Below are 23,380 nucleotides of genomic sequence, written 5' to 3'. Positions count from 1 at the left end.
CCTGCAGGTGCTTCAGAAGAAGTTGGAGGTTATTGTGTCCGAGACGTCCGGTCTGGGTCGGAGCCGGCTGACATCGGTGCAGCAGCTGGGTCGAGGCCTGCAGCAGGACGGCTCGGCCCGGAGGAGGGACGACGCCCTCAGCGATCTGTGGGAGGAGCTCAATGTCAGCATCAGGACCAGAGAGCAGGTAGAAAACCTCTCAGAGTGCACAAACATCTGATACCTGTGGGAGGAGAGAGGAGGTAACATGGTGTCCCGTGTCCCTCCAGAGTCTGCAGGCAGCGCGGGAGGTTCATCAGTTCAATCACGATGTGGACGAGCTGAAGGGCTGGATGGCGGAGAAGGAGGCGGTGCTGGAGGCGGAGGATCAGGAGCACGACCTGCACTCCATCCAGACTCTGCTGAGGCAACATGAGGCGCTGGAGGTAAGGACGTTGGAGGCTGAAACATTTCAAACTCGCAGTAAAAACAGGACTTTTTTGAAATACTGTACCCAGATTTGTGTAAAGGTTTGTGAGGGCTTTTATAAATCATGTTAGTGGTTAGCACAACATCTGTTTACTTGTATTGCTGTGGTTGTTCCTTCCATCAGAGGGACCTGGCTCTGATCTCTGAGGAGGTGAAGAAGAGTAAAGATGAAGGCCGGGCTCTGAGCCTCCGGCAGCCTCTGGTTAGAGCCGCCGTCACTCAGAGGCTGGAGGAGCTAGAGGTTTTCTGGAGCAACATCCAGGAGAAAGCCTCCCAACGCAGAGCCAGACTGGGCCAGGGCGAAGATGTGCAGAAATACTTGTCCCTCTGCAGCGAGCTCATGTATGTCCTCCTCACATCATCTGTTCAGTATTGTGTTTATGAAACTGGAAGTCTGTGATTTGTCCCAACTGTGTTGTGTTTCAGGGCCTGGCTCAGGGAGATGCTGTCTCTGGTTCGAGGCGATGCGCTGAGCGTGGAGGGAAACGACCTGGAGCATCTCATTAAAAAACACGAGGAGTACCGGGTCCAGATCGACCGACAGCTGAGCAAATCACAGGCTGTGAAAGAGGAAGGGAGGCGTCTGATAAAGGGAGGGAACTTCATGTCCCCAGAGGTAAGACATTTAAATCGGAGGAGGAGGATACTCTTTGATGCTGATATCTTCTTCCCTGACATCCCCATCTTCCTCCTCGCAGGTGGAGGAGCGAGTCTGTGAGCTGGAGGAGCTGGAGGAGAAAGTGTTGAATGTCTGGGAGGAAACGAGGGTCCTGTATGAGGAGGAGCTGGAGATCTGTCTCCTGCAGAGGGAGCTGGAGCAGGCGGAGCGATGGCTGAGCTCGTATGAAAACACACTGATGGCCGAGGACTACGGGGTACGTCTGGATCACATTCGGGGGAAACGATGTAACCTTTAGATGCATAAGTGGGTCAAACATGAAGGTGGTTTTCTTGAAGTATCTTCTTGATTAAATGTTTTAACCATTTCATATTCCAGCTAGAGCACACCGACGACATCAGAAGTGACTTTTAAAGATGTCTCACTATTTTCTCATTATTCTCACTCCTTCTTCATGTGGCTTTGATCATCTTCTTTTAAAAATTCCCGCTTTGTCTCCCAATTTTTTTCTCAATCAATTTTCTTTTCAAATTTCAGATTTTTTTCCTCAAAATTACAACTTTTTGAATTTCCGATTATTTTTTCCAATTTCTGGATTTCTTTCTAAATTTCGACTTTTAAAAATGTCCCTCTTTTTTCTCATTATTCAAACTCTTTCTTCATGTGGACCTCATCATCTTCTTTTAAAATTCACACATTTTGTCCATCAGATTGTTTTTCCAAATGTCGACTTTTGAATTTCTGGAGGGCTTTGAAAATGTTTCTAAAAATGTTTAAAATTATAAATAGTGAAAAATAAAAACTCAAATCATTGTTGTGTGGACCAAACATAAGATTGAAGTGATTATTCTTAACCAACATTACAAAAATGGCATAAAAACACATTTTGACCCACTTATGGAAGAGTGTAGGGTCCAGTCACTCGTGCATCTGAGGGTTAAGCCACTGATTCCCGCGTTGTTTACGTATTGGACGCACTGTCATCATGTCTGTGTCATTTTATTTCCCTCCAGGACTCTGTGTCAGATGTGATGGAGCTGCTGAAAAGGCAGGAGGACTTGGAGGCCTTGATCCAGGCGCAGAGCGAGCGCTTCACCGCACTGCAGAAGAAGAAAACACAGGTGGGTCGGTAACTGTTCAGACTCAGACGAAGAGAGAATCTATTTATGGTTTGGTTTTTAATTTAATACATCCAACAATAGTAAGGCCTCTGCTCTTCTAAACATCTTTTGTTTCGGATAGTTATAACGCTCTTAAATGTCCCTTTACTTTTCTCAGAGGGAGAAGAGACTCCATGGAGACGGGAACACGGACCTTGAGGACAGAAAACCAGCAGCCAGAGTTTCATCTCTGCTCAGAAAACCGTCCGATCAAAAGACTTCTCGGACCTCCAGAGACATCGTCCGGCGAGTCAGCAGCGCCAGGAAGACGGACAGAACCATCAGATCTCCGATACAAGACTCGAAAACCAGCGTCACAACTCCTGCTAGTCCTCCACTCAGCCCTCCTCTACATCCTGAAACCAGGAGATACTCCAGCAGGAGGAAATGGGAAGTAGAAGAAGAAGAAGAAGCTCCTCTTCCAACTCCGACTGTAAGGACATGGAGAAGTCGGAGCAGCCAATCACCTGACTCCTCTACTCCAAAACCTCTTCCCTCTCGTCCCGTCAAACCTCCGTCTCTTCTTCTCCTGAGGAGAACGTCGTCCCAGTTTCAAACCTTCTCTGGCTCCAAAGCCCAGGATCTCCCCTGAAGAGCGAACATTTGGACTTCCCTCGGAAAAGATCGCTACACCACCTGACTCACCTCCGCCAATCAGAAAGCTTGTTGCTCCGACTCAACCTCAACCTCCTCCAGATGCAGAAACACCTTCTTCCCCTGATTCGTCACCATCTCCAACGAGAAGAGAGCTCCACAATGAGCCAGATCCTCCCGATTCTCAACCTACTGACTCCCCGAGTCCACCAATCACAGAGGAGGAAACCGAATCAGCTGACCTGGCTCCTCCAATGAGAGAGCTTCCTCCGTCTCCTCCACAGCAACAGAGGGAGTTAGAAGATCTACCAGAGGAGGAACACAGCTCCACACAGGAGGTAAGACCTTTCTTAAAAGTGGCATACTGAAAGCTGATTGGTTGACACTCCTCTCACAACTGTCGTGTTGCTAGGTGACGGCAGAGCGGCCAATCAGAATGGAGGGAATGCTGGAGATCAAACTGAAGCAAGGAGGAATCAAGGTGAGACTTCTGATGTCAGACAGGTGCGTTTAGAAAGAAGTCAGTGGAAAGAAATGAAGCTCTTTCTTTGGAAACTTTATAAAAACAAGAGGTGGCTGTCTCTTTGCAAAGTCCATCTACTTGTAATTACAGACACACACACATAAAACAGTATGATGACATGGCAATAATATATAGTACACTAATTAGGGCTGCACGATTCGGGATAAATAACTAATTGCAATTATTTTGGCTGATATTACCATCTAATTCGCTTCATAGCTCATTTTTGAAACATTGATGACATGATAATTATATAAAAAATACATTTAAATGATCATGGTTTGAGGATCTGTACCAAAAAAGGATTTGTTATGAAGTCTGAAGACTTAATTCTATGGTTTTTGCCTTTACCGAATATTGAGTTTACCGCTATTCGGTCCATACATTTTGAATAATGGTTCCTAATTTCCCCGATTTATTACCTACATACTGTACCTGTAGTCACCTTGTGTTTGCTCTCCGTCTGATTGGCTGCTGCTCTGCAGGGTCTGGATCACTGGGAGGAAGTGCTGGCTGTTCTGGAAGGAGAGACGCTCAGCCTGTTTCAGGACAGAGCGGCTGCTGCAGAGGTACAACAAACATCTTTGCACTTGGTTTTTTGGTTTGTTTATATTTGTGTAATATGTGTCTGTATGTTTTTGCCATGTAGTGAAAAAATGGTCACAAAAATAACAGATTTTTTGGTTATTTTTAGAAATGATTTACTGTCGTTTTACTCGGGTATAACAACATTTCGTAGACTCCTCTGAACACAGTAAAAGAAATAGGAACAAATGATTGAAAGCAGTAGAAGCAGCAAAGAGGAGGCACTAATTACATTAACTTAACAATTCCAAATGTTACAAAACTACGAAATGGACATATGGGTGGTTGTAAATGAATACATGTTTAAGGAGAGCATAACAATGTCGTTCTATTCCAGAAATGGTTCAAAGACAGAAGGAAAAAGGAGGTCACACTCTCATACTGTCCGGGATGAAACACTGAGGTGTGTGTTGTTTCCACAGAGGGCCTCTAGGTGGCCTCCTATCAACATGGAAGGAGTCAGTTGCAGGGTGAACGCTCACTACCGGAGGAAGGAGAACACCTTCAAACTCATGTGAGTCAGCGGCACGTCAACAGGATTTAAGTTTCTTAAACCTGATTTGTTTATTGTATATTTTTCTTTGAATAGCTTTAAAGTCAGAAATTGGTTTGCTGTTTTGCTTTTGTTAAATATATAAAACTCACATTATTCAAACTTGTGTTGTATACTTATTAGGACCTATACTTTATTTGTGTTTTACATTAAATCACCATTTTGTGGTTTACGTATGAAGTCATTTCATTGTGTTTTACTCCTGTTTGCTGAGCTGTTCAGTGTGACATTGAGCTATATAAACACAATTTGACTAACATTTAATTAGAAAGCTGCATTATTCCATCAAAATCCAAAGTATAGTTGTCTGCGGCATCATTTAAAAAAGACGCACCTCCTCAGAAGTCCGGCCTGTTCCTATATATTCTGTATTTATGTGTGTGTGTGTGTGTGTGTGTGTGTGTGTGTGTCAGTCTGGAGGACGGCACTCAGTTCCTGTTCGCAGCGCAGAGCAGAGAGCTGCAGCTGCTCTGGGTGAAGAAGCTGCAAAACTGTCCAGAATCTGCCAGCAGCGACTCTGAGGACTCAGGGTAAACACACACACACACACACACACACACACACACACACATACTATACTTGTGTTTTCCCAATTAGAAAATGTGTCACCTTGATTAACCTGCTTTATTCATCAAAGGCACACAGGTAATAATTCAGATTAGCTGAGCTGTATTATATCATGCTTTGAGTAACTACATTACTAACATTTGTAAAAGTACATCACTGCAAAGGTCATGTCCTCCAACAGGGTGGATCTTTTGTCATATTCAAAACAGTAGAAGGAGATGTACGTTTGTTTCGCTACGGCTCTTTGTCGACACACCTTTTAGAGAAAAGTATATAAATAGGACATGTCTCCATGCTTTAATGTTCTAAAGCTCTTTATGTTTCTCATACTGCCTGTGCTGCAGCACCTCTTTTCACCCTCTGTCTGAAACCAGAGCCCAGTCTGCTCTGATTGGTTAGCTGGTCGGCTCTGTTGTGATTGGTCAACCTGCTTAGAGATGTCCCGCCCCTTAACCTGTCAGGTACAATGTGTTGCCAATAGGAACATAAATATTAGATAGTGATGTCACTATGTTCTGGAAGTAAACAAAAGAGACAAATGGAGGGGTTTCGGGGAGGGAGAGGTGTGTGTGTGTGTGGGAGAGAAAATCCCTATGGAGGGAATACAGGGATTTAAGCCTTTGCAGACCATTTACATGCACTGAAACCTCTGAAAAACCCCAAAGCATTTTGTTGTGTTTATGAACTTTGAAAGTGCCTAAAAGTACTTTCATAATCTATTAGAACTTTGAATTCAAGATAAAATCAACCAAATAATATATATCAGTAGAATCTGATGAAATAATCCCACTGAGCTTCACTGCCAATTTAGGTATTTGATTGCTTGGATGTGATTTTGCTCTGTATTTTAGAAGCATTGAGGTTTGATTCATCAATATTGTGTCTATTATTTCAATCCTGCTTTGATTAAATCACTCCCATTTTCTGGAAATAATTTCCATCGTCGTGACTATGTTCCTGAAATGAACACGGACACAAAAGCGTTGCATGTGAATAGTTTTGAGGTTTGGAGTCACGCCGGTCAGCCGTCAGTCTGAAGTGTTTGATGGAGTTTCAGAGTGAAATGGTTTCCTTCAAAGCGTCAGGTAATTTGACTTTCACATCTCACCTGTTCACACTGTGCACTGTGGGGACTTCGGGTGGGTGAGAGGCCAAAGAAATGAAAGAACTTCTGCCAGCAGGGATTTTTTTTTCCTTTAATGAGATACATTGACGTGCTGTATTACATTCAGTGGACCCACAGTGGTGCTAAAACATGCCGGGCCATTCAGCTGTCAGGCTTTGCATCTGGTTCAGTTTGCAGCATGCAACACGACTAAAGAAACCTTAAAATAAATTCATAATTTGACTTCTGCAGGGGAGGTGTGTTAATTTAGCCGGTGTGGAAAAAAGGAAATGTAGAAAAGGGGACTTTTTTAAGTGTTGCATGTTAGCAGTGATACAGTTTGTTAAGCTGATAAGTTCAGCTCATTTCCCCTTCTGTTCTAGATCTGAGCCGGGGCTAGCTTGGATTGTATTGGTATAACTTACAATTATACGTATGAGGCACACAATGCTGTTGCTATTAAACGTACAAATCTAGATTGAATTGCAAGAACGACTCATGGTAAATGGACTGCATTTATACAGCACTTTATCCCGCAACTTACATTTACAATTCATCATCTCATACAGGGCTGCCGTGCAAGGTGCCAATTGCTCTAGGAAGCTAACAGTCTCACACCGTTGGCCATGCCGTCAAAAGCAACTCGGGGTTAAGTGTTTTACCCGAGGATGCATCGACACGTTCACTGCAGGAGCTGGGATAGAACCCACAACCTTCTGATGGAAAGCACTACGTAAAAATGCCACGGTCGTCAAACTTTATTGTCTTCTCCAGAGGGACGTGGCTAGTTGGCTTCAACTTGCGAACCACTTTAGAACAGGTTTGCTTTTCCACCAACCAGAGCCAGAGGAAAGCATAATGATGTCACTGTTTGCTTCTGGGAAGATTTGCACCATAAACGAAGCCTTCCTTACGGGGCTCTTCGGGCTCTGTGGGATGGAAAGGTAAGCTGGTTTGCATTTGTTTTGCAAGTTGAACCAACAAGCACCAGCACGGAACAAGAACAGAACTGTTTTCAGTGGAAAAGGAGTTTTAAATAAAGCTTAAATGCTAAAAAGGAGGCTTGTTTTGGGTCGGAGGAAAGGCCTTAAACCGCTCTTCATACGCAGTTTGTTATGGTCTAACTTTAGCTCCTTGTTTTCCAGAAGAGCCTCATCAGTCAACCTCAGTCTGGAGAAGTTGGCAGAAGCTCAGGAGGATTCATCCTCAACGAAACAGCCGGACAGAAGAGCTGAGAGCCTGGAGAGACAACTGTCCACAGAGGGGCAACCTCCTCCCAAACCCCCCCACTCTTACTACAACAAACACAACTTCTTCGAGGAAGGGGAGGCCAGCACAGGTGAGGAGACACGCTTGGTTTTGAACTCTGTTAGCATTACAGCATTACAGCATGTGAATGATTGTGATTTTTTTAAAACTGTAGATAATGAGAGTCATCAGAACCTGCCCCCCCCAGAAGACCAGGACTCCCCCACTGAGACCTCTCAGCTGCCAGAGGACAACGCCAGCAGAGACCGGTCGAAGAAGAGCGTCTTCAGGAAGTTTTTCACTAAGAAGTAACACTTTATTGCAGTCATCCTGCCTCGCTAGTTCTGGGAAGCCAAACAGGTGACAAAGACTCTGATATTGAAATGATGAAAGCCTTAATGGATGCCAAGTAGAACTAGTTTAAAAGGTATTTGATTTAAGTGCCTTACAGAAGAGGAACAAACCAGTGATGGTAATGAAGGTTAATACAGTCGAGCGCAAAAGCAATTCCCAGAACGAAATCTTATTTTGTAAGAACTTTTTCCAGGTTTTCAGAGTTCCTTACAATACCAAAAGCCAGGAGATACATTTAAAAGCTCTGGAATTAGTCGGAAGAGTTTAGAAGAAGTTAGTTTAGCAAAATAAAGATCCACTTACTCACTTTTCCAAGATCTTTCCTCAAAAAAAGACAAAGAAATGCCTTTGTGGAAAAAGCTACTAAATGGGCCTTCTGTAGTTTCTTTGAGAGTTGCTCTAAAGATGTTTTGTTTTATGTAAAAAATAATTAAAAAAGCAGAACTAAGAGCCGTGTTTCCACCGTAGTGCTCAAAGACACGTGACTGGTCACCCACGTGTTTTCATCTTGAAATAAACTCCACTTTTTTATAACAAATGAGTTTCTACTTAAACGTCTTTCTGAAATCTATTAGTTTGATCTCAAAGTGTTTCTGAAATTAGCTCCAGGTTTTTGTTTCTGAAACAGACGGATGATAAATATCCTGTCTGCCTCTGGAGGGAATGTGCTTGTGTGTGTTTTTAATTTAAAATAGTTTGAAGTGACTTCATCTGAAGAGTATTGATCTCCACCTTTCAGAAAAGTGAATCGATTCAAACAAATGTGTCCCATGTAGGAGCAGAAACGGCTCCTTTATTTCGAAGAGATGAACTTTGCTTAATGTGCGTCAGTGTTTCTGGAAACAAACTCCCATTTATTTATTAATCCAAGCATCTTCAGAGCCGCATTGAATCGGATCAATAAGTCAATCATTAAAAATAATGAGTCAGATTAAAGACGTTGGAGAGAAATCCGGAGTTCAAACACTTTACGGAAATTAAAGCCGATTGAAGTGATTTCTTTCTGAGAGTCATTCAGACATTATGAATCATACACATCATAAATACGTGACCTCACGCCATCATTGATTAGCTCTGCGTTGGGTTTGAAATGAAAACTCTTTATGTTTCAGTTTTTTAGTAATGATCATTGTAGTGATTTCTGTAAGGTCTCTGCAGCACATGTCGTAGATTTTATAAGAAATATTGAGGAGGATTTGAAGCAAACTCTGATTAAATTGCACTGAATGTTTTTAATAGAAAGCATCAGCCAAATGAAATGTCATTAAATATTTCCATATTTCACACTAAACTTTCTGGTTCTTTTTCTCCATCTCACATGTTGTTTGAAAATACTAACCGTTTATCGTCTTATTTATCTGAAAATGTCCATAGTTTTTTATTTCCCAGTCAGTAATGTGGTTAAGTACTGCTCAGGAAATAGCCACAGCCGACTCTGACCAAAACGTACCTTCTCCTGTTATATTGTACTTTCTTCTATAGTACTTTATAGTATTTTTTCAATGTAATGTTAGTCTCTGGACTGTTGCACTACTTGCTTTCTATTGTGTCTTACTCAATCATGAAAATAGTACCTAGTTACTTTTGTAAAATTAGAAATACTATCGTCTTAAAGTACTCCATTACAAGCAACGTCCTTAAAAATGTCACGTTGAAGTAGAAGAATAATCAGTTCAATGTACTTGGTTCTTTTCGCAACAACATATTATAAAACAATAGAATAAAATAAGCATTTCACTGTTGACGTTTGACAATGTGGAGCCAATTAAAGACATTTCATCAAGAAAATAGATCAATTAGTGGTACAGAACTAGTAATAAAAATATATATATCAATATGTAAAAGGTAAGTATGACTGTTCAATAAATGTAGTGGAGTAAAAAGTACAATATTCCCCTCTGAGATGTAGTTAAGTACTTTTACTTATTGCTCTCCCTCCTCTCTGACCCCTGGGGGTGTAGTTCCTCCTCCGGCCGCACAGTGTCGCTGTCGTTGCAGTAATGCGCCTCCTCTCCTCGGGCTCTCTCGGTTTGAGTCTGCGGGCTCCAGCCGGCAGATTGTCCGGTTCAAAAGTTTATTTTCAGCGCTTGACATTGATTGAACCATTAACCCTGCGGCGCCAACACAGCTAATGATTTTTTCTTGTGCTTGTTTCTCTGCTGCAGGACAGCAGGAAGCTCTTCTTCTTCTCTCTGTGCGGATTCACTCACTTTTCCTGCGTTTTGTTTAATAATCCGAGGCCGTTTCGCTCCTGAATGCATGCATGTCTCACTGCGAGAGGGGTTTGTTGATTTATTCACAGATTCCTGTACAGGTTGTAGATTCAACATCAATTTCAAGACTGCAGCATCGATGTTTGGCACTAAATACGTCACACTAACATAAAACGGACATGAAGTAAACAAATATTTATCAAAAAACAAACAATTATTTATTATGGAAATTTTAATGCTATATTTTAAACCTTTTTTTTGCAAAAGTTTAGAAAAATCTTACGAAATACTCCCTGGCCAAACTAATTGAGCCATATTACTGTAATAGCTTTTAATGGTATTATTAAATTGTGTATTTTATTTAAATCTTAACCAAACTAAATCTCTTCCATGAACACAGAGGAATGTAAAGTAAAGGTGTTTGCATTTCAATCATGAAGAAATGGAAACGAAATGGCCTGCAATAAAGAATAGTGACATAATGATAGCTAGTAAGAACACTTTATTTAAGTTAATGCATTAAGAGCCTTTGAGGCGTTGGGTGTCTCCTTGAATATAATGTGAGTTAACTATGAGCTTAAATGTGGCCGTTTCTGTCCTTCAAAAAGATCAAATATTAAGTGTTTAATGGGCATTAATATTTGTTTGCTAATTAAAGGTTTAAAAAAGGCTTTGGTTAGAAATGATATGATATTTAAAAAGACCTTATCTTAGCTCCAGTGCATTCATACACTGAGTGACCAACAGCTTCCCTGTATCTGCTATATTGCACTCATTTTGGTCCCTGCAGGCCTCCGTCTGATTCCTGCTTCAACATTAGGCTCCCGGCGACAGAAAAAAAAAACTGAAACCAGCAGGAGACCAGAGAGAAAAATGTCTGAGTGATTTCTGCTGCAGACAAAAACCCAGTTTAACCAGTTCAATCACAGCTTAATATGTCAATGCGTCAGTGCACGGACTGGGACTGGGACTGGGACTGGGACTGGGACTGGGACTGGGACTGCTTGCAGAGGATTTATTTAGTTACATTCACCGTGTTCAAGATCTCGATTGGTGGCAGGATATACGATATTCCAGCACTCAGAAATGTTTCCAGCACGTTTTTTATCCTGAACATTTTTTTTTGCCCTTTTTTTAAATCTTCAAAATTAAGCAATTCTTCTCAAAACACAATGAGATTATGTTGCGCAATCACAGTTTGCGTTTACTAAATGTGAATTATTTTGTAGTTCAGTGTAAATATAGAGATGTTCTTGTTTTAATGAAACGAGCAAGTTGATTTAAATCAAAAGGAAGAGTTTTTAGTCCCAAAATATTCAGAATTATATTTAAAAAGGAGGAAATATTTACAGAAGAAATAGGACAACAGTGAATTTAATGCGAATTGTGTCCAAAAAATGCAGCAAACTTGAATTTAATTTAAATTGTCGGAACAAACTGAGTTTACAGTTTTGTTTTTGTTGTTCTTTAGTTTAAGGTATTGTTAAATAAGGTCATTCAAAAATAAACCAGTAGCAGCATTCAGTGTTATACAACGTCAATGTGCCTCCACAAAACTGAAATTAAACAGGTTATTATATCATACAAAAAAAGAGATATATCTGATTATTATAAATTACAATTAAACGGCATCATTACCAGATATTTCATTTAAAAACACAAACGCACAAATGAAGAAGTTCTCGGTTTGTTTTCGCTTTAGTTTCTAATCTGACAGTGAGATCTGTTTTCATCAGATTCCCGCCCACATGGACATCTATCTAATTCAAACTGTCAATGTTTTACTGATATCATTTGGTTTGCATTAACTTTTCAATACCTATCTGATCGAAAAGATAAAAACAGATCTTCAGTGTCACGTCTCCTAGTCAGATCCTGCGTCCATTATAAAGAAAACACGTTTCATATGAAATCCAGTCTTAATGTTTGTGTCTCTTCACATCAAATCCAATATCATCATAAAGCTGTGTATTAAAGTGAGGCTGAAGAACAACGGGTCGATCAAACATAAACCTAAATCGATTAAATGTACATTATATTTAAGTTGCTGTAGTTTCTGTTTCTGCCTGTAGGGGGCGCCCCCTGTCCTCTAATCTCCCTCCTCTTTATCTCTCTGCTGTTGATCCCTTTCATTTATTTGCTCTCTCTGAGCCCTAAAGCCATAATCATAATAACAATAATAACACATATAGCGTCTGTACAAACATGTAGAGGGAATACAGTCTGCAGATTAACGTCCTTCGTCCCCTCCGCAGGTTTAGAGGAACACTTGCTCTCCTTGGACAGCATGCAATTACATTTTCCTGAAAGCAAATTAAAAAACCCAGAACACCTGAAAGCACCTTAAGTGGTCCCTTTAAGGTATTGTATGTAACGTGTCTGCACTGAAAACCCCTAGAACTGTATATATTGTTAAACCCTCATTTAAATTCAGTTAGTCTGCTGAATTGGATAGCTTGTATTGTCTTCCCCTTTCTGCCACAGGATGAAATCAGATTTTTGTCCAATTTTGAGACACATTTTTCCAAATCCTTTTTTGTTTCTGTTTTGTTTTAAACTAAATATATTACATATATACAAGTTGAGCAAAGGTGAGCCTCAGCCAAAGAACCTTAGAGCACTGTAACCCTTTTAGGAATCCCCCAAAATACATTAAGATCTCCTTAAAATCCCTTAAACCTCTAAAACCCCCAAATGAATCCCCTTGATGACCCAACAAAGTCCCTCAAGAAGACCTGCACCGTCCTTAATAACTTCAAGGACCTTCCTAACGATCTGGAAAATGCCTTAAGGATCCTCACGAATTCCCCATTGAAATCCCTAGCATACCACCAAACCCCTTACACTCTCCCTTAAGAATCAGTTAACCCCTTAACTTTTCCCAAATCACTTTGAGTACCAACTACCAAAAACCCTTTAAAAAACCTCTGTTACATTTAAGAAACACTTAAACCCACTGGAACTCAAAAGGTCTCGGTATACCCCGGAAAACCTCTCCCTGCTTTTTACTTTAGAACCCGAATGAACTATTCCAGGTTACATGAGCCACTGGAATATTAGACTTTAATAAGAAACCCCTTAAAACATTTGCCAGGAGTCAGTGAACCCTTCTTCAAGAACTCAACTCTGGGAGCAGCTAGGAACCCCTTGGAGAACATTAACCTTTAAAGACTGATTGAAGCTTCTTGAAGTTAACTTTTTTCTACTTAATTGATCTGTTGTGTCTTAATTGCTCACCCAGTGTTTCCTCGAATTCCCCAAGAGAAGTTCCAAGAATATACACAGTCTTTGGATTCTTTGTGGAGGCGGGTCAGAAAAACCAAGTTCCTCAAGAACTCAAGGAACCACAGCGCCCTTAATTGAGATAGAAATGCTCGGGATGACACATTACTTAGGGAACATAAGAAACCCTGAGAAGTAGCAGCAGTAGATTTGACTTGGAACGCCTAAAGACATAAAGAACCCCTTAAGAAACTCCTTAACAAAACCCTTTAAGCTCTGAACAGAACCTGTGGAACCCCTTGAAGCTTTGAGGGGATTTCAGTTTATGAGTTAAACAACTTTCTGTGTTTCCCTTTGAGTGCAGATGTTCCACAGGAAGGACAAATGAAAAAGTCTCACAACATTTAGACTCTTTTATTCTGCGAGGAAATCTGATTTGAAACTCTTCTTTGGTTCATTCAAGTTATACCTGTTGTAGTAAAACTGATGGGATTAATAACATAAATAATAATGATCCAGATGTTTGATTAAGAATACTTTTTTTTTTTTAAAAGAATGATTTAAATACCAGAGAAAACTAGAGAATAAACCCGATTTAGAGGAAGTTGTTTTTTCCAAACTGACTTATAAACAGAGCTTTTGACTGGTTTACTTAAATGTAGAAGAACATGAAGGGATTCTGTTTGGTTTGACCTGAATCCTGCTTGGTATTTGATAGTAAAGACAAGACATTCAGATTGAAAGTCGTTGTTGGAGGGTTGGACTGCACATTGAAGATGGCAGGGAATAAATGAATGGAGTCTGGTTTGGGCTGCTCTGAACTCCCTGCTGTTAGATGGCAAACAAAAGAGGCATGGGTGAACCTGCATGGTGGTGTTGCAGCTGTTTGAACGTGCTCTTATATTCAGGAGAAAGTTAATGGAGTCTGGCAGTTGACAGAAGAGGTAAGAAAGTCAAAGTCTCTTTTTTTTTTAAGTCTGGGGAAAATCCCCCTCCAAAAATGAATGCATGGTGAGGTTGGATTTTGGAGGGTAATGATACCCTTTTTTGTAGGTATAATGCAATTTAGTGCTCTAAAATGCAGAAACACAAACCATCAAAGGTTGCATTAGGGATCCGATCATGATTTCTGGATATTGTGGTTATGAAAATGAGAGTTTTTGGATCTGCTGTCAAATCTAGAACACTATTCTGGTCTGACTCTGATGTCAATCTCTTTAATTGGACACAACGCAAATGTAAGCCTGTAATTCCTCAAAGGTTAATTGAGGCCAGTTTGGTTTTATTTGATGCACCAGTTGTCGGTTATTCTGTTCAAAATAAACCCAAAATGAATGGAGTCTGGATGGTTTGGTAGTTGGCCATCAGAAAATACTCAGACTGCTATTTCGAAACTCTTTATCATGACGGAAAATGAACTGATTCAGTCAAAAATAACCCTTTCTCTGCTTCTTTATCCACGTTCTCTATTTTTCAACAACCCGCACAAGACACTTCTCTTGAAAAATCCACCTGCTGCTTTTGTTTCAAAGGTTCACACCGAAGAAATCAGACCAAAAATCTGACAATTCATGAGGAGCCTGCAGGTGAAATGGAGGCTAAAACACAGGTTTGTTTCAGGGTTAGTTTTCTCTCTGAGGCTAAATACATGTGTTTCCTCTGCACCTCTTCCTCCTCCTCCTCCGCCTCCTCCTCCTCCTCCTCCTGTTGGATGCTGCAGGATATAAGCAGAGTCGCTCATCGGTCCAAACTCCGCTCACATCCTCAGCTTCTGTGAGCAAAGTAACAACAACAACAACAACAACAATAAACACACACGCAGTATGTTTAGTGCACTGAGTCACAGAGGAGCTGACAAACAAACAGCAAGTTAAACCACCCTATCAAAATAAAAGCATGACGGAAAACAACAATGAACAACAATCAATTTAACGCAGGCAGAATGCGCATTTGGACGAGGTGTTGGTTAGTTGTTCCACTCCTATTCCTTTTATTATGGCTATTACTATCATTTTAATTAGGTTTACTGCTGAGTTTGGAGGTAAAAGCTTGACCCAAAGTACACCTTTTTGTTTTGTTAGGAACTTACAACCAACAGTTCGTCTTTAAAGGCCAACAGATGCGACTGCAAATCTGAGAAAAAGCTAAGTAAGTTGACCTGGTTGGTATTTTAAGCTCAATTTTCCTCAATTATGATCATTTATGCATTCATTTTCAACCGAGTAATAAACTGTAATAATGCAATTTTAAAAACAACAACTCCGGTGTGATGTTTGCATGGTTTCCTCCCTATTTTCTAAAATAAAAGTAAACTTTAAAGCTCCTTTTGCCTTTAGAAATGTCAGATACTGTGCCATTATGTGCAAATACCACCATAATAGGCTAATAGAAGAAAGGAGGAATAGGAAAACCCATTTTACATAAAAGCATCAAGCAAAAAAGGACTGAAAGACAAACACACAGTGAAGTTTCAGAGATCTTATTTTATTTGAGCTTTCTGCTGCAGTTTGGATGACGCGTTTCTCATGGACTCTAAAATCTTCAAACTGAAAAGAAAATCACTCTACGTATTTTCTAGGAATTTCTGTCGTGCCTTGCCTTCATCTGTCTAATATCTACAATATATCTACTATTCATCGGCCAAATCTGGGCATTTTCTTTATATCTCAGTGCAGAAAAAAAGGCTTCACGCATCTGTGTCTCGCGGCGGAGCTCCGGCTCCGTGACGCTTCGGGGTTTCCGTGTGTAAAATCGGCTCCAAGGGTCCGAGATCTTCAGCTGCCCCTCCGGGGGAAGAAATGTCCATCATTTGGAGACAGAAACATCTTTATTGTGTGGTTAGTTTGTTAAACGGGAAGAAATCTCTCGTTTCTGAGGAGATGTTTGTCTTTAATTGAAGGACTTTCAGTCAAATTTGTTCCAATTTGGACAGAAACACTTTGCGTTTTTCTGTCTTGTCTTGGTCACAAGAACATCTCAAAAGTGTTAGATTTATTTTCCAATCTGCCTCAGACTAACCACGCTTTGGTTCGAGGCTTCAGTTCCTGGGTGTTTTCCATACTGATTGTTTTTAGAGGTTTAGTGTCACTCTTAGGCTTTTTTTTTATCCCGCCTTAAAATGTTAAAATACCTCGGATTTGGCTCCATGTGTCTCAGATTAAAGAAGCTGTTGCAGCATCTGTTTTAGAGAAGCTTTTATTTTGTTAAGTTGATCCACTCTGCTTCTTTTTCATTATGTTTGGTCACATGCACAGGACTGATGTGCAGTGGATCAACAACAGCTCTATCAATAATATTAATTAGTGATAGTGATATCAGTAGGCTGACAATAACTGGAACAGAATTACAGTCAATGAAGCAGCACTTTATATCAGCAGTCACTGAAGGGAGGGGGGAGTGCAGTTTTTATTGTGGTTGCAGTATTACAAATAGTAGAGGCTGGATATAATATCTTATCAATAACAATCAAATACCTTTAAAGGTATTTGACAGCTTCGTAAAACCCTGTTAATTATTTGTCGTAAATATGGTCTGCGTGATAATGCATTGGGTAGCTGTTACAGGATGTGATATTTATACATGTATCCTATATTTATTTACAGTAACAGTACATGCATAATGCTCTTGTTTATTATTAGTGTGAGTATTAGAAAATACGGTGGTGTCCTGCTGTAATAATGGCAGCAGCTGAAGCAGGGCCGTAAAGCAAATATCTATTATTACCAAAGTCTTCTTAGTCATTAAAAGTATTCACATTTTATTTGTACTTTCAGTTCAATTTCCTTGCGTGTAAACCTCTGAAGATGTTTCATATTCCTGGAAGATAACAAGGGGAAATATATAATAGTTTCTGGTCTAAAATGAGTCAAATGTAAACATCCAATGTGTCCATAATATACTCCAATAAGCCAATGATGTTCATGCGTAATGTAATTAAATATAAACTCCCTGCAGGTTTATAAAATCCCTAGAAAATAAAGCCTAGTATGCCCGAGGGTGGGTATGTATCACTGTAGCAGTACGAGTACTGGTGCAGTATTACTATAGTATATAAAGAGAGTACTTCCATGCACTGAAGAAGTAATGTAATATCTTATATCGCCAAAGCTGTACCATCAGACTTGGATGTAACGTGCTAAATAAGAAAAAATTCTGGCTCAAAATATAAAAACAACCATCATTTAATTTTAAAATACAGTATTTATTTTTTTACAATTATTAGTTATGGTGCAAAAACGCTGAAAAAGCACTTTGGTTGTATAGTTAAAAAAAGATTTCTCGGCGCGTCTTCTCCGTTGGCCTCGAGCTCCAGTCTTTTATTCATGGTACATTGACTGAGCGTGTTTCTGCCTCCGGATCACTCTGTGGTGTTAAATTCTCCTCCAACATGAAACCGCCGGGAGGAGATCTTTAAAAACCCTTCCAGGAAGCAGAAACCCTGACATTACTTTTACACTTCTCCGGCGCGCACTTTTACGCACCGAGAAATCAGCTTTTGGAGAAAACAGCTCCTCAGCCTCAGTGTGCGCATTCAGTCTGCTGCTATCTGACACTAAAATCACCTCCGCGTGTCCTGACCGTGTCCGCGTGCCCTCCACATCCCCTTTCCTCTGTTTATTTTGCCTCAGACTTCTGGATGTAAACAGTTTTGAACACGCCGAAGGGGAAAATATTTGAATCGGAGGAGTGTAAATATGAGGAGCGGCGGGGATTTCGGTGTACGCATGCACCGTGTGTGTTTTCCAGCGACGAGGTTTAGTTTAGGTGGGGGTGGGAGGGGGGGAGAGAACGAGAGGAGGGAGGGGTGAGGGAGGAAGGCAGTGTTGATAGGGGTGAGTGTGTTTTCCACACTGCAAAAAGTGTCCGTGTTGGCGAGGCATTTTGGGCGTGTGAGACACTGAAAGTCTATTATTTGTGCAGAAAAGGTCAGAATAATTTCCAAATAATATATATATCTTTTAATAAAGCGGAGTTTATTTGACCTTAAAAAAAAGTGACCTGGAAACCGTTTTTTTTAACATTAAATTGCAAATAAAATCATCAAAACAACCAAAATCAACAATTTGCTTTAGAAAAAACAACAAATAAATATCAAATTGTTTAGATTCTGTTTTAAAAATGTGACATGGAGACACCAGTTTTGACATAAAAATAAAAACAAGATAAAAACAAAACCACCAAAATAAACAAATCGCTTTAGGAAAAACAACAAATAAACATCAAGTTGTTTAGATTGTCTCGTTTATTTTGATCGAACAATTATTTTTAAACTCGATAACCATTGCAATAAAAACGATTGGTCGGTGTGGGCACTTTTTGCAGCGTGCACGGCGCTGGTGCATGTGTGTGTTTCCCTGTGCGTCATGATTGGCTGAACGCGTAGAGGACGCCTTAATATTTAATACTAATGTTCCCCTGGTTGGCTGAGGACTGGAAAGGTCCAACCAATGTTTTTTACTTGCTTTAGTGGCTGTGGCTCCTTAATTAATTGCAGCTATCTGTCTCCTATCGATGTGTGTGTACATGTGTGTTGTGTGTGTGTGTTTCCCTTTCTCTCCCCAAAGCGAACATGAAATAGTTTGTTGGGCTATACTTTCTTTCTTCCTACCGTTCCCCCCTTCCTTCCTTCCCGTCCGGGTTCGCAGGCAGAGTCAGGACAGATTGAAGCCCAGCTGTGTTCGTCGCTTTCGGTCGTTGCCATTTTCCCCCCTCATTGCCCGGTGATGTTGGATATGGGAGAGCGCAAAGAGGTGAAAATGATTCCTAAATCGTCGTTCAGTATAAACAGTTTGGTGCCCGAGGCCGTGCAAAGCGACAACAATAACAACAACCACCAGAGCCAGCAGCACCACCAGAACCAGCAGCACCTCCACCAGACCCACCTCCACCGGCCCGGTGTGCTGGACGAAGCCGAGCAGAAGGCTCCTCTCCCGGCTGCGCAGCAGGACAGCAAAGCGGATCCTAAAAGTGACTCCTCCAGTCCGGATAGCTGCCCGGACGAGAAGGAGAAACCGGAGGAGAAAAAGGACGGGAAAGACGGCGACGGAGGGAAGGACGGAGAGAAGAAGAGCGGCAAGTACGAAAAACCTCCTTTTAGTTACAACGCGTTGATCATGATGGCCATCAGGCAGAGTCCGGAGAAGCGGCTCACCCTGAACGGCATCTACGAGTTCATCATGAAAAACTTCCCGTACTACCGGGAGAACAAGCAGGGCTGGCAGAACTCCATCCGGCACAACCTGAGCCTCAATAAGTGCTTCGTAAAGGTGCCCAGGCACTACGACGACCCGGGCAAGGGGAACTACTGGATGCTGGACCCCAGCAGCGATGATGTTTTCATTGGTGGCACCACGGGGAAGCTCCGGCGGCGGTCCACTACGTCCCGGGCCAAGCTGGCCTTCAAGCGAGGTGCACGGCTGACCTCCGGGCTGACCTTCATGGACCGCGCCGGCTCCCTGTACTGGCCCATGTCCCCCTTCCTCTCCCTGCACCACCCGCGGGCCAGCAGCGCCCTGGGCTACAACGGGACCTCCTCTGGGTATCCGGGCCACCCCATGTCCTACAGCACCATGTTGACGCAGAACATGGGGAGCAACCACTCGTCGTTCCCGTCCTCCAACGGGCTGAGCATGGACCGGCTGGTCGGCGGGGATCTTCCCTACGCGACCCACCACCTGACGGCTGCGGCTCTGGCGGCCTCCGCGGTGCCCTGCGGCCTTTCCGTGCCTTGCTCCGGGGCCACCTACTCCCTGAACCCGTGCTCGGTAAACCTGCTGGCCGGGCAGACTAGTTACTTTTTCCCCCACGTCCCTCACCCCTCCATGACCGCACAGTCCGGAGGCTCCCTGCAGGCCGCCCGGGCTTCGGCCTCCAATTCCCCGCAGGCTCCGTCCTCCTCGTTGCCCTGTGACTCTCTGAGACCGGCACTGTCCGGCTCTCTGCCGGCCTTCTCCTCGGGACTTTCCGGGGGTTTGTCTGACTATTTTACGCATCAAACCCAGGGGCCGACCTCCAACCCGCTTATACACTAACACACTCCAAACCCTCACCCATAGCTCACCTCTCCATCCATCCATCACCACCCCATTTCCACCCCTGAAGGAGTGAAACTCTTAAAAATGACTGGAACTGTAAGTTGAACATTTTACACTGAACATTTACATTGTAAAAAAAAATATTATAAACTATAGAGAAAAAGAAGAGAGACTTAAACTGCAAAACAAAAAGAGCAGCAGAGAAACTGACAGAAAGCAGCCCTGAAGTTTCCAGGTATTTTTTAATATTATTATTATTATCTCTTCTTCTTCTTTTCCTGCTCCGTTTCCCGCTGCAGTTTTGATTTGTGTGTACATAATGTCTGTTACTATAAGTGTCCGGGTTTGTCTCTGTATAATACTGTCAGTCAGCGACGTGCAATGTGACCTGAGCTAAACACAGAGAGGATGGTTAGGCTGATTTCATTTCTGTTGTTCGAGGAGGCATTACTTTTATAGAATGTGTATTTAAAATAGTTTGGTCTAATTTTAAGATTTAAAAGAAGGTTAAAATAATAATAATACTATCTCTAATAGCCGGCTTTTTTACCCGCATGTGTGCAGTATTATCAGGTCTCGTGCGGGCTGAGAAAAAGACGCGTTGGAGAAATGATTTGAATGGAGAAAAACACTAATTTCTTTTTTAATTATTATTTTCTATTCAGTGAAATGTGTTTTATTTTGAAAGCGACTCCCGCCGTTTAAAATCCAGAGGCTTGTTTTTTTTTTCTTCCATAATTTCATTTCCCAGTTTAAAAACATGTACTTTTTATAGACCAAAGAATCGGTTTTTAGGAAAATTTAGAGTCAATATTCAGTTTACAGAGGCCTAATGTAGGGATTAGAATGAATGAGTGAATGAATGAATAGAGGGATGAATTGTGCCTCCATCACTGCAGAAAATGTCCATTTAAACGAGATTTTTATTGCATTTATTTTTAAGAAATCTTTTGTTTTGTTAAATTTGCGAAAAATTTGAATGGATTTCGTTGGCGCCAATTTTCAACTTTATTTCACTGAATGTTTTATTGGTGCAGCTGGAGGCCCTTTGCCTTAAGCCGCCTCGTTTTAACTCCTTATTTATTCATATTTAAAAGTAGCGTAAATTACTCCTTTTTTAAATGGATATTTTCGCGGTGATTTTCTCTTCTTTTTTTTTTACTGTAAACGTGATGGCCGCTAAAAACGGGATTTCACGCATCTTCTTCTTCTTCTTCTTCTTCTTCCTCTTCCTCTTCTTTTTTTGTATTAGTAAAAGAAAGAGAAAGTAAAAAAAATGTCTATTTGTAATTTGAATTTGGGGGTTTCCTTCTTTTCTAAAAAGGAAGAACAATGTAAAAAAAACGTTTGTTTGACAGAAGAAAAAAATGCCTCATTATCTAATACTACTTGGAATGATTGTCCTTTAATTGTCGTCTCTAAAAAAAAAAACAATTTTTCATGGTTGTGATACTATTGTGGTCTTATTCTTATTCCCGTGTTTGTCGCTTACAGAAGTAAAAAAAAAAAAAGGATAAAAAAATGTTTTAATCATAAAAAAATAAAAGAATAGGTTGCATTCATAACTAACGCATATCCCTTTGTCTTCTTTACCACGTGTTGTTACTGTTGTTCTCTCCAGGTAATCAAAATATTAATTTAGTTCTTAATTTAAAACGTATTTTAGAGCAAAAACATTGGCTCTTTTTTTCAGAATTTAGGCTCAATTGTTGGGGTTTTGTTGAAGCATTTATTCACTGTACAGCTTTCCAAAGGACATTTAAATATGTTATGGTTTTATTGGACAGCAAACATCACTTGCAACCCAACAAATGCCATTAGAGGCCTTGGGTTTATTTACAAATGTAAAACAAATCCTAAAAACAAACAAAGTATTTTTGTTTATTGGAAAGCAAGCATCACTTGAAATCCAACAAATGCTGTTAGAAGCCTTATTATTTACAACTGTTAAAAAATAAGTGCAGAAATATTCCCTCTCGTCCACATGAGCTTTTTTGTTTATGTTTTGGGCGGTTTAGCTTCTGGTTGTTTACGCACACACAGCGGAAACTGCGCTTCAGCTTGTGCGTAAAGCTTCTTTTACGCATACAGATTTACGCGCGTCTGTGTGGAAAAACTGTGTCAAATGATGCAACAGAGGTTGCGCTCAGGCTGCTGAAGCCTGACTGACTTGTGTGACATTTTCTTTCCTTTCTGAGGCAGTGAAACCCGAGGCGCTGCAGGCTGCGGCCCGCGGGCTCACTGCGGGCTTTTCTGCGTGTTTTTGTGCAGAAATCCCACAGAATATCACCACATGCGCTCTAACGTCACATGGGTCCATTCAAACGCTGCTGTGTTTTGGTGCTTCAGTTTCATTTCACTTCGAACTGTGTTTAAACATTTGGATTTTTATTTAAATTTGCAGATGTTTGGTTGTGTTTTTTTGCAGAAAACTCTGATTTTGAGTCTGAATGTGAGCCTGTTCTCTTTGTCATGCGGTGTGTTTTTCTTTCTGCTGCAGCTAGTGTGTGTGTGTGTGTGTGTGTTTATGTGTGTGTACGTGTGTTTGTGTGTGTGTGTGTGTGTTTTGTATGTTTGGATCATTATTTACAGATGAAACCAAAAGTAGTTTGCAAACAGCTGCATGTTGTGTTATTTTAAACGTGCACATTTTCTCAAATATTTTGAAGTATATTTACGTTTTGGTTTTACGGCGTGTTTCCTCAAATTTGTCACATTTTCTTGTGCAAAAGGGACTTTAGGTGTCTTCATTTCTTCTTTCTACGCTTCACCTCTGAATATTAGTGATGCATTTGGTATAGTTTCCCCCTTTAAGCCTCGTTTGGTTTGAATGGACACCCTCATCTTCAAACTGTGGCAGACGAACCTTAAATGTCAGATTTAACTTGCAGGTGTTTTGTATTTTCTTCCATAAAACTCAGATTTATTTTCTGGATTTGAGCGTTGGTGTTGTTTTGGCTCCGTGGTGGCAGCTTGGTTTAGCTCCAGTGTTTTATTTAAATCTGTGTTCAGATCTGTTGCTGCCGTGATCCGCATCTCAAGGTTTTTTGGTGCCGCTTGTTTGTTTTTTATAGATGCACCTTAAACTGCAAACATTAATTCCTTAAAACATTTAAATGTGACATATTTTACTGG

The 23,380-nt window shown here is 41.0% G+C and overlaps 3 protein-coding genes across 3 annotated transcripts in view; all 3 read left to right on the top strand.

Annotated features, from left to right (window-relative positions):
- The window catches only part of LOC134881868 (spectrin beta chain, non-erythrocytic 5-like), a 32,996-nt gene extending 30,132 nt beyond the window's left edge, over positions 1–2,864 (top strand). The window contains 7 exon segments of the mRNA XM_063909461.1: positions 8–187; positions 270–425; positions 593–810; positions 895–1,084; positions 1,167–1,343; positions 2,101–2,208; positions 2,366–2,864. Coding sequence (XP_063765531.1) covers positions 8–187; positions 270–425; positions 593–810; positions 895–1,084; positions 1,167–1,343; positions 2,101–2,208; positions 2,366–2,839 — 1,503 coding nt within the window. The 3' untranslated portion in view covers positions 2,840–2,864.
- LOC134881869 (spectrin beta chain, non-erythrocytic 1-like) lies at positions 2,864–9,067 on the top strand. The gene is made up of 7 exons (XM_063909462.1): positions 2,864–3,179; positions 3,254–3,322; positions 3,850–3,933; positions 4,372–4,463; positions 4,916–5,032; positions 7,323–7,513; positions 7,598–9,067. Exons 1-7 carry the CDS (start codon positions 3,096–3,098, stop codon positions 7,732–7,734), a joined length of 774 nt encoding a protein of 257 aa, XP_063765532.1. The 5' UTR covers positions 2,864–3,095; the 3' UTR covers positions 7,735–9,067.
- Positions 9,068–18,726: 9,659 nt separating this feature from the next.
- foxg1a (forkhead box G1a) lies at positions 18,727–21,746 on the top strand. The gene has a single exon (XM_063909366.1). The coding sequence runs from the start codon at positions 18,935–18,937 to the stop codon at positions 20,240–20,242; it is 1,308 nt and encodes a 435-aa protein (XP_063765436.1). The 5' UTR covers positions 18,727–18,934; the 3' UTR covers positions 20,243–21,746.
- The last annotated feature ends 1,634 nt before the right edge of the window (positions 21,747–23,380 follow it).

This window comes from Eleginops maclovinus, chromosome 19, assembly GCF_036324505.1.
Source record: "Eleginops maclovinus isolate JMC-PN-2008 ecotype Puerto Natales chromosome 19, JC_Emac_rtc_rv5, whole genome shotgun sequence".
In the NCBI taxonomy this organism is placed as follows: Eukaryota; Metazoa; Chordata; class Actinopteri; order Perciformes; family Eleginopidae; genus Eleginops; species Eleginops maclovinus.
This window is presented reverse-complemented; position numbering and strand designations above follow the sequence as displayed.